General features: G+C 44.2%; 1 protein-coding gene across 2 annotated transcripts in view; it reads right to left on the bottom strand.

Annotated features, from left to right (window-relative positions):
• Positions 1-1,835: 1,835 nt before the first annotated feature.
• TAF1A (TATA-box binding protein associated factor, RNA polymerase I subunit A) overlaps positions 1,836-15,878 on the bottom strand; it is a 64,994-nt gene continuing 50,951 nt past the window's right edge. For both annotated transcript variants that reach the window (XM_073628347.1, XM_073628348.1), the window contains exons 11-12: positions 6,902-7,056; positions 1,836-2,523 (exon numbers count right to left, since the gene is read on the bottom strand). In XM_073628347.1, the coding sequence (XP_073484448.1) occupies positions 2,435-2,523; positions 6,902-7,056 (244 nt within the window). In that variant the 3' untranslated portion in view covers positions 1,836-2,434. The remainder of the gene's footprint in view (positions 2,524-6,901; positions 7,057-15,878) is intronic.

The following is a 15,878-nucleotide window of genomic DNA, read 5'->3' as shown; positions in this document are numbered from 1 at the left end:
ATCGCCGACTGCGATTTGAAAATGGCGCTGCCGGCGCCGAAATACACAGTGCCGGTCCTCGGCTCTTCTCGGCCACTTTCGTCTTCACTCGAGCGCCGCCCGAACCTAGCCGAGTGTACTCGGCTAGGTTCGGATAGCTCCGCTCGGGACTACGAGTGGAGCCGAAAGTAAACGAGAGCCGCCGAGAACCGGCTCTGTGTATTTCGGCGCTGGCGGCGCCATTTTCAAATCGCGGTTGGCGATTTTGAAAGACAGGATGGCAGGGGTCCGGGATCATGGGATGCGAGGCTGCACTGGGGCAGGCTGCACTGGGGCAAGGCTGCACTGGGGCAAGGCTGCACTGGGGCAAGGCTGCACTGGGGCAAGGCTGCAATGATGGGCATTTAAATGTAAGTTTTTTTTCCTTCAACTTCCCTCCTAAAAGTTTTTTTTTCCTTAAAATTCCCTCCTAAATTGGGGTGCGTGTTATACGACGATAAATACGATATATATATATAGATATATATATATATATATAGATATATATATATATATCTCTATATATATATATATATATATATATATATATATATATATATATATATACATACATACATACATACATACATACATACATACATACATACACACACACACACACACACACATACACACACATATACATACCACACACTTTTTTTTTATTTATTTATTGTTTTTAAAACAAGACATTACAATCAATTTAACTTATAAAAGTGAACATTGCAAACAAACAGGCTTTTTAATGCAGAAGGGACACTGTCTATTCCACATACACGCATTCATAGCTGCTTGTTCACAATGTACACCGAGCTGTGCACATGTACAGTTTTGGCTTCCGCCGAGATGAATGAACCCCTGAGCATGCGCAGTAATCACATCGTCCTGGCCCAGCCAATCAAGATGGTTGAAGGTTCAAACTTGGAAGGGAGACTGACCAAAGGGGTTGGTGCCTGGCATGGAAACTTGTGCAGGCGAGTATACTGTAGGTCCACTTTAAATTAAAGCGGAATTCTACCCAAAAGTGGAAGCTCCGCTTATCTGCTCCTTGAACCTTTAGAAGTCAAACATAGGTACCCAATCCCACTTCCGTGTAAGGTTGCCATAGCGACCTACGCACATAGGTTGGACTTTGATGGACTTGTCTTTTTTTGACCTCACCTAATATGTAACTATGTCATTTACGGCCCCTCCTACTCCCCCTGCTGACTTCTGGGAGACACACACAGGTCCCAGAAGGCAGCGGGACCATTCAGAAGGCGCACCGTGACTCGCGCATGAGCAGTAGGAAACAGGCTGTGAAACCACAAGGCTTTACTTCCTGTTTCCATTAGTAAGGATGCCAGGGCACCTCCACCCGTAGCTGATGGACAGGTCGGGTTCGGGTGCCGACATCGTGGGCTACCTAGTCAGGTAGGTATCCTTATATTAAAAGTCAGCAGCTACAGTATTTGTAGTTTATTATTTTGCCTATAGTGTTGTGACAGGAGTCATTTTGAGTGGGGGGGGGCTTGTGGAACCCAGCTTACCTTGGAGAGCTCTGTAAATTCCGTGTCCAGCACCCCCAGCCCCTCCTATGTGTAAATCCATGTGTGTCCATTAGGGGCACAGGGTGACCAAGAACCCCCAGTCTGATCTCTGCTAGTCGAACACGCTAGGCAACCAAACTGGAATATTGCATATATGTATATATTGTGTGTGGTCTCATGCTGTTGTGGACTCGTTGCTGGGATGGTTTTGGGTGTGGTTGTATTCCATTGTTCTATTGTGTCTGTCTGCCTTGGGAGAAAAGTATATTATGGGATATATGTCTATGTGGAGTGGGGGGGGGGGGGGGTTCCTCCAGCAGCCCCTCCCAGCTAAGACTGTTTACTGATGAGAAGTTTGAATACACCTGACCTGTGTGTCTATTGGTATTGGACAGTTTACCCCGCACTGAAAGCAAAGGCAGGAGGTTGTCCCTGAGCGTTACCTCTCTGTTCATGTGTTTGAATAAACAGTTTGATGTTTTTCACCCAACATTGAGTTACAGCTAATGACTGGGTGAGCTAAAGGGGTCATTGGACAGTGCTGGTTCTGGACAAAAGCAGCATTTACGGTGGGCATAGTCCTGTTGAGTACGGGGGTCCGTCCCAAAAGTCATTTTTGCTTTAGGGTCACTTAGCGATGGGATAAAGAGAAAAAAATATTACAGAGCTAGTTTGGCATTTATTTAATTCATCTAGAAAGTGTCAATGCTACCAGACACATCACTAATAAATATCTGTCACACAGGAACAGGGAGCAAGCTCTGCCTGTGCTTCATAAGTCTGTATTGGCAAAATATAGAATGAGAACAGGGTCACAGCAGGGCTTCCCCTAAATAAAACTGAAGGGGTTCCAATCAAGTACAACGTGGAGTAATCAGGATTTCCAGTCACGTCTTCAAAACTTTCATCACCCGGTCTAAGGCTTTTCTCTGGTTGTCATCCCCCATCTGGTACACAGATGAAAAGTAACTGCAGTCTAGGAGTGAAAAATGAAAGAATATCTGGTATGATTATTCTAGGCAAAAAACAAACACGAATCCTGTTCCCTTAAAGCATGTTATACAGCACAGTGCTTATGCTGTGTCATTTGGCCCCCTGTAATACCTGTCTGATCCTCCTTCAGTTTTTACCTTCCCCTCTCTGCGCTGACTCCGATCTATCAGGGCTGCTGACCTCTGACACCGGGGTCAGTACGTGCCTCCGTCATCCGCAGCCCAGCCCTGCTCCATGCCTCTGACAGGCTCTCCCCCAGTCATCATGAGATCGCTTTCTTACCCACTCTCCCGCCTCTATTCAGCTGCATAATGCAGCACATAGGAAAGAAATCCCATGCAGATAAACTGCCATTAATGAAAGTGTAAGTGTTTGTTAGAAATTAACAGGGAAAATACCTTTTCTGACACTGCAGCAATCACGTTTCCCCTGTGCTGGCCAGCCTCGTTCTATGGAGAGAAGCAGGAGGGGCAGAGATTACCCTGTGACATCAGCCGGCCAGCAGAGGAGAATCTCAGCCCCTCCCACTTCTCTGCAAAGATCGAGGCTGGCCTGCACAGGGGGATCATGCCACCGCAAAGCTGCAGTGTCAGAAAAGGTATTTCCCCTGTTCATTGCTAACACTTACCAATGGCAGTATATCTGCATGGGATACATGTAAAGTCACTTTAGTAACTTTAAACACTTTAAAAGCAGTTTGCAGTGAGGAAAAAATTTCTCCTTTTCAAGTAACATAAGAAACACAATACACAATAGAAGTGAGGAGCGGGTACCCATTTTTGCCGCAGCAAAAAAACTTCCCCCGGAAGTTTGCTGCCCCCTTCGGGCCATTCACAAAGTGCAGCGCTCTTTGCACATGTGCAGTAGGAAGCCAGCTGTGAAGCCGCAAGGCCGGTTTACCTTACAAAGAATGGCGGCGGCATCCGAGAGCTGATTCCTTAACAGGTAAGAGTTCTAATATTAAAAGCCAGCGGTTACAGTATTTGTAGCTACCGACTTAAATTTTTTGGCAGGGGGGAGGAGCTCCGCTTTAATGCATTGCAAATGCAGCCTTCCTAGGAACGACCACTTGCCCAGACTTGATACCCGCTCATCAAGGCATTTTGATGTTTCCTTAACTCCTCCCAAGAGCTAGCCCACTTCTTGCACCAAGGCTGAGAGCAGTTTTCAGGAAACCATGTACAGCACCTCCCGACCCTTTCCACCAGCCATAATCTGCTTACATTGCATAAAGAAGCACAGACGCAGTGATGAGGTCAGTGGTTCCAAAATAAAGTGTCTAATTAAAAGTGGATTTTTTTTTTTTTTTTTTATAAAGGTCATCAGCATGTTTATGAGGGGGAGGGAGGAAGCAGGGGAGGCAAAAACATAAGCAGATTTTAAGCTTCAGTGCTGGTTCACACTAGTGCGACAAGCCCAAGTTCACACTGATGTGATGCAGGAATCAGTGCGATTACAGCTCTGGTTCAGACATCGCATCTCTCCCACAGGCAGTTCACACTGCCTACTGGTAACCACTGTGCGTGACAATACATTGTAAATGACACCCCCAGATTGGTTCACAGATCGCAGTGCAAACTGTGAACTTGCACAGGAATCAGATCGTATAGGTGAGAACACCCATGCGATCCGATTTCAGTGCAAACTCAATGCGAGTTCAGCCATACAACTGTATAGCTGAACTCGTATCTCACAGACATCGCATGTGATCGGCACCTGCAATGCGAATCGCATGCGATGTCTAAGATTGCGCTAGTGTGAACCTGGGATCAAGGTGAAATTCCAGACAAACTGCCGTTTAAAACATTGAAATAAACACCAAAAGAAGGCAGGGAGTAGGGAGTGCCGCAGTTCGCTGCTTCTGTCGGCAGGTGTCCCAACCCCCCACACACAGGGAAAAACACAGGGGACTATTTCGGTACTGAAGGTAGTAGGGTATTAGTACAAAAGGGTGAAGAGGAGATAATAGGATAAAAACTATATTTTTAATAGAAATCCATTTTAAAAGAATGTATATAACACAATAATGCAATGACATATACAGTTGCAATACAGGACAAGGCAATATAGCAGAGATTGTAACAATGACTTGGATTCTCGACCGGTTTCGCGGTATTCACCGCTTCCTCAGGAGAGTAAAGTCCGCTCAGGTATTCTCTGTAGATATATGGGGCCCCATACAATTCCCCCCGCGACGAACACAGGGGATAACAGAACAGCCTCCCTGCAACGTGATCAGCGAGGGCGGTGAAATACAGTGAAAAGGGAGCATACAATGGTAAGGATCGGGGGGTACAATCGTTTAAACGATCCAGGCGCTCATGAAAGCTCCACACAGCTGGAGTCACTGATATGTGCAAAAGGGATAATGGCCATAGCAGCCAGATGCTGCTCCTCGTTGAGCGCCACGTCAGAGGACTGTAGGCCATTGTATGCTCCCTTTTCACTGTATTTCACCGCCCTCGCTGATCACGTTGCAGGGAGGCTGTTCTGTTATCCCCTGTGTTCGTCGCGGGGGGAATTGTATGGGGCCCCATATATCTACAGAGAATACCTGAGCGGACTTTACTCTCCTGAGGAAGCGGTGAATACCGCGAAACCGGTCGAGAATCCAAGTCATTGTTACAATCTCTGTTATTACTGGATGTAATTCATGCGGTTGTATATATTGCCTTGTCCTGTATTGCAACTGTATATGTCATTGCATTATTGTGTTATATACATTCTTTTAAAATGGATTTCTATTAAAAATATAGTTTTTATCCTATTATCTCCTCTTCACCCTTTTGTACTAATACCCTACTACCTTCAGTACCGAAATAGTCCCCTGTGTTTTTCCCTGTGTGTGGGGGGTTGGGACACCTGCCGACAGAAGCAGCGAACTGCGGCACTCCCTACTCCCTGCCTTCTTTTGTAGTAGATTGTTGGGATGATGGTACTTTATACTTGATAACTTAACTATTTAATCGTAGGCGCTCTGTCCTATTGAAATAAACACATTTAACTTTTTAAAGCAACTGTTGCAAAAATTAAAATTTCTACCGACATATCCTTGCAAAGAAAATGTTAAAAAATACTTACCTCTACCACTGAGCATACCTCAAAAACACTGATGTGATGAAGAAAAATCATCCAATAAAGTCTACATAGAAATAGACTCTGTGATCCGCCGCTGCACTCAGTGGTTCCTCCCGCCTACCCCTACGGCTCTACAGGACACAGTAATGATGTAAGGATCGAAAGGATATAATACCTTTTCTGATCAGTAGACTTGTCGAAGGTCAGGGATTAATGGTCATTAGACGCAAGGAAAGTTGTAACATGGTATTTGAGGAATAACCTTTACAATTATGTATGCAAGTAAGAGTGCTCCTAAGGGTACATTCACTGCTCTGTAGCAAAATCGCTGAAAAAATATGCATGGGTTTCAGGTGCGTTTTTGGGTTGCCTGCACCTGTGAAAAATCGATGACTCAAAAAACGCAGTCAGTGAGTTTTTACCACGATTTCCATTCACTTCAATGGGAAGCTGTGTTTTTGGTGTGGTTTTCAAAACCACACCAAAGATGCAGCATACAGGACTTTTCAAAACGCACTTCACCTGTAACGCAGTGGTGTGAAAAGTCCCATCGGATTTAAAAGGGAAACCTTTTTTTATGCAAGGGAAAAAAAACACATCGCACTTATCAGTGTTAAAGCGGCGTTCCGGCAAAAACTTTTTTTTTACTAATTTAATTTAAAAAAAAAAAAAAAAAAAAAAAAGGGGGAGTATTACAATGATTCTGATTAATTTCGGTAAAATATAACATTTCTTACTGTAATATTCTCTCCCTCCATTTTTGGCTGTTGCCATCATGATAGTTTCCTGGATTAGCTTTGGACCAGCAGTGCTAAACGAAAAAAAAAAAAAAAAAACGAAAAGAAAAAAACCTGACAGCTCAGGAGGGAGGAGCCGCGGTACTATCTAATGTTAGTACAGCGTTTTCCCCTGCTGTGCTATTGTGTTGTGACGTTGGGATGACGTGTTGTTGGGATGCCGCCCCCTCCCCCATCAGAACACACTATTGGCTGAAAGCGCTGATCTGGAGCGGATCGGTAGACCTATTTTGGTCATGCCCCATGGGCCGGCTTCTGTTGGACCGGCTGCAATACCCACGGGGCGAATGTCGATGTCGCTCCGACATTAGGCCAGTGTGTACTAGGCTTTAATCGTTCTAATCGGTGGTGAGCATTAAAAAGTAATTCCATGATATACAGGTAACATAAAAGACTGTTAAATTTACTAATTCTATATTTTACAACAAGGATAGTCAATAACCATATCAAGAAATATGTTAAAGCCATGTATCCAGAGTCACACACCTTGTCCCTGTAACATGGCAGCCACAGAGGCCTTCTTTACAGCGAGCTCCACACAATTCTCCCAATCCTTCTTCATTTGGAATTTGGTAAAGTGATAGGACGGCCACCAGTCACTCCTGGAATTCCACATCTCCGATATCCAAGATGGCTGACCACTGAAGAAGAATCTTGCATCAATCTAGTGTAAAATCTTATTTAGAGCAATGTACAGTATTTACTGCATTGATTTAGAAGTAGGCCAGGACCAGCTGGAAAAAAAAAAAAAAAAAAAAAATCGGCAATACTCACCTTCTCCTCCTTGTTGTTCCACTCTGTAGCCAACCTGTAACCAGGTTCACTGATCCTCTTTTTTTTTTTTTTTTTTTAATCAAATAATTTTTATAGTTATACAAACAAAATCTATATCAACTAAATTACTAAATATCAAAAATTATCAAATAAATAAATAAAAAAAAAAAAAAAAAAGGACAACAAAAAAAACATAAAAAGACCAAACAAACCTTGCACCTCTCGTATTAAAAAAGTGTCTCTCTCATATAATAGCCAAAACATAATAGGAGCATGAATACAATTTACTCATCCAATTACGCTCCCCTGATATCAATAATCAGACTATGGAAGCTTCCCTGCAGCTTCAGCTTATCTTTCTTTCACATATATCCTTCTTTTCCTCTCATCTACTCCACTTCCTTCTGCTTCAGCTCCTTACTCCCATCTATCTCCATTACTTTTACTCCTCTCTACTAGATAAACCTTCGTAAAGTTTGTTACTAGGTTCTATCCACCATGACCATATTTTACCAAACCTTTGAGGCTCACTGATCCTCAGCGTCATTTAAACCACCATCTGCGAGTTCTCATAGACCACCTCCTGGGGGGCCTCATCACACTGGACTGTTGTGTGCACCAGTAGGGACCACCCACCACCACAGGGATGAAAGGACCCCACATATCATGTGACCAGAAAGAGGACAGTTAAAAAAAAAAATAAAAATAAAATCTGTATAATCAAACTCCTCAACAGGATTGAGGGGGGATGCCCAACTACAGTCAGAACTATACTTTTTTTTTGAATGGGGAGGGGAAATATTGGGCTCCCGTCACATTACAAAGAAGTGTGCAGTAAACATCTTAAAGCGAACCTTCACCCTAAAGTATAAGTCATGTTGCCCTGCTTCCTTCCTTCCTCTCTCACAAGTGGACATGATTCTTTAGTTGATTTATTTGTGCTGCAAAGCAGCACTTCTGGGTTTCTTGCCTAGGCGAGAATTTTATTTATTTTGGTCCACCACCCTCCTGTGCAGATATGCTGCAGGGCTTCCAATGCCGAGTGCAGTGGGACAGGAAGTGAGGGGACCTCAATCTCTCCCTTGGACAAAGGTGAGGGGATCCTTTACACTCCAAAGGGGAGGGGAGGGGATACTTTACATTACAAAGACTGAAAGCAGGAGAACCCTTCTGTCACCTTTAATCGGGACAGGAAGCAAGGGAACCTCAATGTCTCATTTCCCTCCTCTCTACATCGGTTTATCTTACGGCTTAATAAATTCTGGACTTTAGAGACCTCAAAGTGGTTGTAAACCCTTACATATACCCAGTGAAGGGAGTATCAGGTGATACACCAGGTGAAACAAATCCTCCTACATAGGGTGCACCGGTTTATCTGCAGTCTTCTCTTCTCTACATCCTTTCAAAGTGCTGAATATTTAAAGCTTATCTGCGAGTTCATAAAAAGGGGGGGGGGGGGGGGGAGGAGCTGAAGTCACACTCTGCAGAGCTCAGTGAGGAGAGCTCTGAGAGCTGATTGGAGGGAAGAGACATCTCCTAGAGTGGAGACTGCGAGCCAGGCCTTCTTATCCAACATCAGTGCCTGACCTCACAAATGCACTTCTGGAAGAATGGTCAAGCATTCCCATAGACACACTCCTAAACCTGAAGCTGTTATAACTGCAAAGGGTCAGTCAAATATTGAACCCTACAGACTAAGACTCCATTAAAGTTTATGTGTGTGTAAAGGCAGGCATCCCAATACTTTTGACAATATAGTGTAGTGTATAAAAAATAATTTTAATACACACGATACTGGAGGACAGCAACAAAAATAAAAAATAAAAAGTATTTATATATGTAGCACACTCTACCTAAAGGTAGCTGCTAGAGTATAAATTTAGCCAGGCCTGTGCCTTAGGCTGGGCCTGGTTGTTGTCATTTGGGACTGGGAGTGTCCAGTGTAGTGGGGGGTGTGGCCATATGTGCTCTGACTCAGACTTGGACTTATCTAAGTGGCAGGTAACTAATGTGAGGAGCCCTGACCAATTATCTTTTGATATTGGCAGGGGTTAGGCCTCCCATATAAGCTGGGGTCACATGCTTCCAGGGGGGAGTTCTGGAAAGTAGGAACAGATAATGGAGTACTGAGTTGCTGTTCCCACGTGGGCGTGCGGAGGAGGGATGGAGGAACCGCTAGGAGGGAGCTTAAGATAAAGATCTTCATCCTTAAGGAAGTATCAAGCTGCTGTGACCGGGGAACACAAGACTTGCATGCTGGAGGAGAGCTGGAAGGAAGAAGTAGCAGTCAAGTGGAGGATGGTAGAGCAGCGTTCTGTGACCGGGGACACAGAACTATCATCCTCCTAGGGAAAGGTCAGTGCAGAATGCTGTGGCCGGGGAACACAGCGGTAATAGCTCTGGACTGGCTGAAAGCAGTGGTCCGCTCGTTGCAATGTGTCAGGCCATTGTGTGGAGATACCAAGTCATCTCCGGCCTGGTTAGCACAATGGTAGTGCCTTCCAAAGACTGTGTGGCTGTCTGATTCTCTGGGCCATCGGGGAGAAGCAGTGTGCACTTCAGGCTCTTTGATTCGCATGGACAATCCCATCATGGTCAACAAGGAGGAATTATTCAGAGTGATTCTTCTTTGTTCAAATGGAAGTGAAAAAATAGAATGTTTTGCAGTAAGGATTTGTACAAGGAAAGTAGAAGTAATAGTTTGCAGAAGAGTTATTCAAATGAAAGAGACTGAGGTGCAAGCAGTGTATCTAGTTTTTGCAAGGCCACGGCCACTGAATAACTACATACAACGTGCAATGTGTTAAAAACTATGGGCATCTCAGGTCACCCCTTTTCCAAGTTCAAGTAATATCCCAAAATAAATATGACAAAACTGCGGTGTCACATCTACATTTCTCCCAGCTGTATATGCTGTTTAACTGCACGATATAAAAAAGGTAGAAACTAAACTCTGAATTTGTATGCGTTATACAAAAAGCAATTTGTTTTTATATGTAATACAATGCTTCTCTGGCTGAAGAAACGACCTGCTACATCTGGCACTGTAAAGTTATAAGTTTAGGCATCCTCTCATTCAGTAACTTGATCGACTTTCAAAAAAAAATTGAACTTAATGAACTGCCTGCTGTTGGAGGGGGGGAAAAAAAAAAAAGTAAAAAAAAAAAAAAAAGTATCCATGTCGCACTTGTCATGCGACATGGATAATACCTGGAAGAGAAAAAAAACAAAAAAACAAACACCCACCACAACCTTAGGGCCCTTTCACACTCGTCCGTCCGTTTTTTCATCCATCCTTAGAAGGATGAAAAGGGACATCAATGCATCTCTATAGGATAGCAGACGTTAGCAGATCATCATCCACCAACGTCCGCTGACATCCATCTCCGCTAAGCTTCGTTTTTTACGACGGAAGAAAACCCTATATTTTCTTCCGGAAAAAAAACAGAACGGACGAAAAACGGATGTTAGCAGACGATCCGTTTACATCCTATCCGCTGACATCAGTTTTTAACCAAAATATGTAATATATTATAATATGAATACATTAAAAAAAAAAAAAATCAACCTATGACCCAGGTAGTGGTCTTTAGGAAGTTGCATGCAGCCTAGTGCTATGAGAGAGAGGGAGAGCGAGAGGGAGAGCGAGAGGGAGAGCGAGAGGGAGAGCGAGAGCGAGAGCGAGAGGGAGAGCGAGAGGGAGAGCGAGAGGGAGAGCGAGAGGGAGAGCGAGAGGGAGAGCGAGAGGGAGAGCGAGAGGGAGAGCGAGAGGGAGAGCGAGAGGGAGAGCGAGAGGGAGAGCGAGAGGGAGAGCGAGAGGGAGAGCGAGAGGGAGAGCGAGAGGGAGAGCGAGAGGGAGAGCGAGAGGGGGAGCGAGAGGGGGAGCGAGAGGGGGAGCGAGAGGGGGAGAGCGAGAGGGAGAGCGAGAGCGGGAGAGCGAGAGCGGGAGAGCGAGAGCGGGAGAGCGAGAGCGGGAGAGCGAGAGCGGGAGAGCGAGAGCGGGAGAGCGAGAGCGAGAGGGAGAGGGAGAGCGAGAGGGAGAGCGAGAGCGGGAGAGCGAGAGCGAGAGAGCTGACAAGACAGAGAGAAGACATGGCAAGAATTGTGTCACATGAACGCCTCATCAACCTGGTGCATGCCAGGCCAGCTTTATGGGACACTCAGTGAGATACAGCGTCAGATACATGGTAAGCAGTTTGTGGGATGGGGGTGGGTTGGCATGGTTAACTTGTAGTACATCCATATGTCACTATTAGCATCCTGATACTTGTAGTCTAATTAAATCACCAGGCAAATCCCAGCACTCCTCTCAAGCATGTAAAAGTCATTTTTTTGCTAGAATATTACTTAAAACCCTCAAACATTATATACATTTTTTTAACTGAGACCATTGGGAATACAATGGTGGTCATTACAACTTTATCTGTCACACAGTATTTGCGCAGCAATTTTTCCAAAGCGATTTTTTTGGGGGGAAAAAAAAAAACTTACTTTCATGGAAAAAGAAAGAGGGAAAAAAAAAAAAAAAAAAACAACACTTTATGGTATAATGTGACAGATGATGAATCGTCGAGTAAATAGATACCTCACGTCACGCTTTAAAATTGCGAACATATGTGGTATGGCGCCAAACGTCAGTACTTAAAAATCTCCATTAGGTGACACTTAAATTTTTTTTACAGGTTACATGTTTAGAGTTACAGGGGAGGTCTAGTGCTAGAATTATTGCTCTCGCTTTAATGTTCGTGGTGATACCTCACATGCGTGGTTTGAACATAGTTTATATATGCAGACACGACCTACATATGCGTTCGCTGCTGTGTGCGAGCATGGGCGCGGGAGCCATCAGTCACGACACTTGCTAGTGAAGAAATGGCATGGAGGGCCGTTTCGTCACAGCGCATGCGCCGATTACATCATCAGCGCAGTCTACAGCAAATATCTCCTAAGGTAAGCCTTGTTCAAGGCTTACCTAAAAAAGGTACAAGTGACAAAAAGAGTGGTTTAAAACCACTTTAACATGCCAAGACATGTATTCCACATATGTGTTTCAAACAGAAATGCAATATGACAATTAGGTATACAATGTGTTAATTGTGTCTACTGTTCCTACGCAGGCCAAAAAATCGTGACGCGGTGGACATCACAAAGAGACCGTTATAGACGTGAACTTAAAGAGGAGGCTGACGACAATAGAAGTGGTGCAGGGGCGTTAAAAAAAAAAAAAAAAAAAAAAGAAGAAGCCCTTTCTTTGAAATGTTAGGCTTCTTGAGAAATGTGATGGACTTAAGATGGTAAGTAAATACCTTTTTTCTCCCATATATCACGTTAGTTGGCCAAGTAGACCAAATCATATACTCCTTTGCAACAGTAATGACACACATGGATCTATGTATTGTAATAAATCTACTGTACTGATCCATCTATCAACATATCCTTTTACAGTACCAGCACCAACATTTCCGAGACAGAAGAGGAGGGGGCTGCAGGCTCAGAGGATACAGAGCAAGCGCGAGAGGAAGAGATGGGAGTTTGACAAACTGAGCAGGGTGCCGAACAACCCGCGTCTTCCCAAGTGTCCCCAAATCAAGAATCAGCAGCAACAAGAACCACGCATGAAAGACGTGTGCCTGTAAGAATCCTAAACAAAATGCCTCATTTTAAAATGTTGACAAAGACAAATGTTCTAATAAATTTCCCACTTCACAGATTCGTTCTGTTCGAGCCATCACGTCAATAAGCAGTCGTCAAAGACGCCAATCCCAACCCAAACCTGACATGGATGGAGCGATGTTATCATTCATGGAGGAGATGAAGGCGATGAGAAGGGTTGATGCCATTGATCCATTTGCTGACCCCACCAATCAGGATGCAATCTTTGTAAAAAATCCATACCATCATCTCGCACAAGTACCCACTCCACGAAAAATGGATGTGCAAATGGCTATATTCAATTACACTGGTGTGTGCATAAGGGGTGCAATGTCTGGTGATCCCATGCCGCCACTCATTACTCAGCAACAACGTCCTTACCATAGTGAGCCTGCTCCACTAAACCTATCCTTACAGCACATGTTTCAGCATCATTACCACCCAAGTATTATCCCCCATCACCAACGTACACCAACCACCACTGCCCAAAATGTATTAGCCCCACCTCAAGTGGCACCTCTTAGCCAGCATACCTCCATTTCCTACAAGTCAACCAGTTCCCAATCCACTTCATATGGTAGTTCCTCCCAATCATCAAATCCCTATTCCAATTCCCCCAGTCCTTATCAGGATCTTTAAAGTATCCCCATTCTTTAAAGGTTTAAGTTTCCCCATTCTTGTAGTTGGTCACCAGGTTTGCACACATCTCAGGAGTGATTTTGCCCCACTCCTCTTTGCAACTCCTTTTGGCAACTCGCACCTTAAGCTCCCTCCACATATTTTCTAAGGGATTAAGGTCTGGAGACTGGCTAGGCCACTCCAGGACCTTAATTTGCTTCTTCTTGGGCCACTCCTTTGTTGCCTTAGCCGTGTGGTTTGGGTCATTGTCATGATGGAATACCTATCCACACCAGTTTAAAATGCCCTTGCTGAGGGAAGTTCTCCTGTCCCCATAGCCAAAATATGTCCCGAAGCATAATGTTTCCACCTCCATGTATGAAGAGACCAACTTAGGGCGGGGGGGCTCATGGAAACCGGCTTAGAGCTCTGGAAACTCGTTTTCTAGCTTCCTCTGCCTCTTATGTGCAGGTCAACCTGTGTCTTAGGGGCACAGGATGACCGAGAACCCCAGTAGGAGTCTGTTTTGTGGTTCTCAATCACCCTGTGCCCCTAATAAACACAGGGTGACTTACACATAAGAGTGGCCATAGAAGCTGGAAAATGGGTTTCCAGAGCTCTAAGTTGGGTTCCACAAGCCCCCCGCCCTAAGTTAGTCCCTTCATACATGGAGGTGGAAACATTATGCTTTGGGACGTATTTTGGCTATGGAGACAGGAGAACTTCCCTCAGCCAGGGCATTTACACTGGTGTGGATGGGTATTCCAGCAAGACAATGACCCAAACCACACAGCCAAATCTCTACCTGCTTTGCACATCTAGAGAGAGTGAAAGTTTGATCATATCACCTTTAGATATCATCTCCAGCTCAGTCCGATTGGAAGCCTGCTCAGGTTCTACAACTCCCATCTCTACCTTTGGCTCTTAATCTGTATCCTCTGACCATGCCCCCCCCCCCTCCACTTCTGTCCCAAAAATGTGGGAATGGTAACATGTTGATAGATTAGATAGTGACTTTATCACAATTAGGATTGTCCCGATACCGATACTAGTATCGATATCGGCCCCGATACCGAACATTTGCCTGAGTACTTGGGCAAATGCTCCCAATGCTTCACCCGATACCTGTACAGTCAGCGGTGATCGGTGAGTGGGAGAGTTACAAGCTTCTCCCCCAGCGGCTTTCAGCTGCTTTAGTGAAATGTATACAGCGGTGATCGGTGCTTGTAACTCTGACTGTCCCCGCATCCTCCTCAATGCCGTTCTGCTGTCCCCCTCCGTTCTTCCTCCATGCCTCCTCCGTTCTGCTGCTGTCCCCCTCCGTGTACTCTTCCTTTTCTGTATGGACAGAGCTGACTCTGTCCATTCACATAACTGAAACATTGTAATCTCCTGTGATTACGATGTCTCAGTTTATGAATGCAGAGGAGCCGCTGTCTTCTCTCCATTCATTTTCAGTGCAGCTGAGGCTGCAGAGAAGGGGACTGGGAAATCTCTATCCTCGTTCTCTGTCTCAAGGGGGAGTCTGTCAAGACCCCTGATATCTCACCAAAGCCCCCCAACAGGGCTGATTAAAAAAAACAAAAAAAAACAAAAAAAAACAAAAAAACACATGTTGCAATAAATAATTAAAAAAATATATATTATTGTAAAAAAAATAATAAAAATGTAAACACACAGACTCCGTCCCCCCCCCTCCCCCCCAAAAAAACAAAAAAAAAGCCCCCCAAAAACACTGTCACGTGACATTAAAAAAAGTATCGGTAATCGTTATCGGCGAGTACTTGAAAGAAAGTATCGGTACTTGTACTCGGTCCTAAAAAAGTGGTATCGGGACAACCCTAATACACAGATCCATGTGTGTCATTAAAAGGAGTCTGACTTGGTCTACTTGTCCAACTAATGAAACTAATAAAATTTTGGAGAGACCAAGGAAATTTTCTTAGTTTCTGTCTTAAGTCCTTTACATTTCAAACATTTCAAAGAAAGGGCCTACGATTTTTTTTTTTTAAATCGCTCCTGCAACACTCCCTTTTTCCTGCGCTTCATCTTTCAGCTCCGGCCTATAGCGTTGCAAATCTAGAGGGTGACATTTTGCGCAATTCTTCTTTGCACAATACCTCAAGCTCTGTCAGATTGGATGGAGGAACAGCAATTTTCAAGGCTGGAAACAGATTCTCAATTGGATTAAGGTGTGGACTTTGGCCCATGCTAACACATGAATATGCTTTTTGACTTCTGAAGGCAATGGGGTATCAGAGTTGGGGGCTGATTCCAAATACACACCACAAATTTTCATTATTTTATTCTACAAAAATATATGTTTGCACATATTATATTTTTGGGATATAGGTTGTGGTCAATTATTTTCTATGACATTAATAAAAAAAAAAAATTTGACAGAATGGAAAAGTGAATT

This window comes from Aquarana catesbeiana, linkage group LG04 (genome assembly GCF_042186555.1).
Source record: "Aquarana catesbeiana isolate 2022-GZ linkage group LG04, ASM4218655v1, whole genome shotgun sequence".
Taxonomy (NCBI): Eukaryota; Metazoa; Chordata; class Amphibia; order Anura; family Ranidae; genus Aquarana; species Aquarana catesbeiana.
The sequence above is the reverse complement of the archived record's forward strand: the minus strand, read 5'-3'. Positions and strand labels throughout refer to the sequence as shown.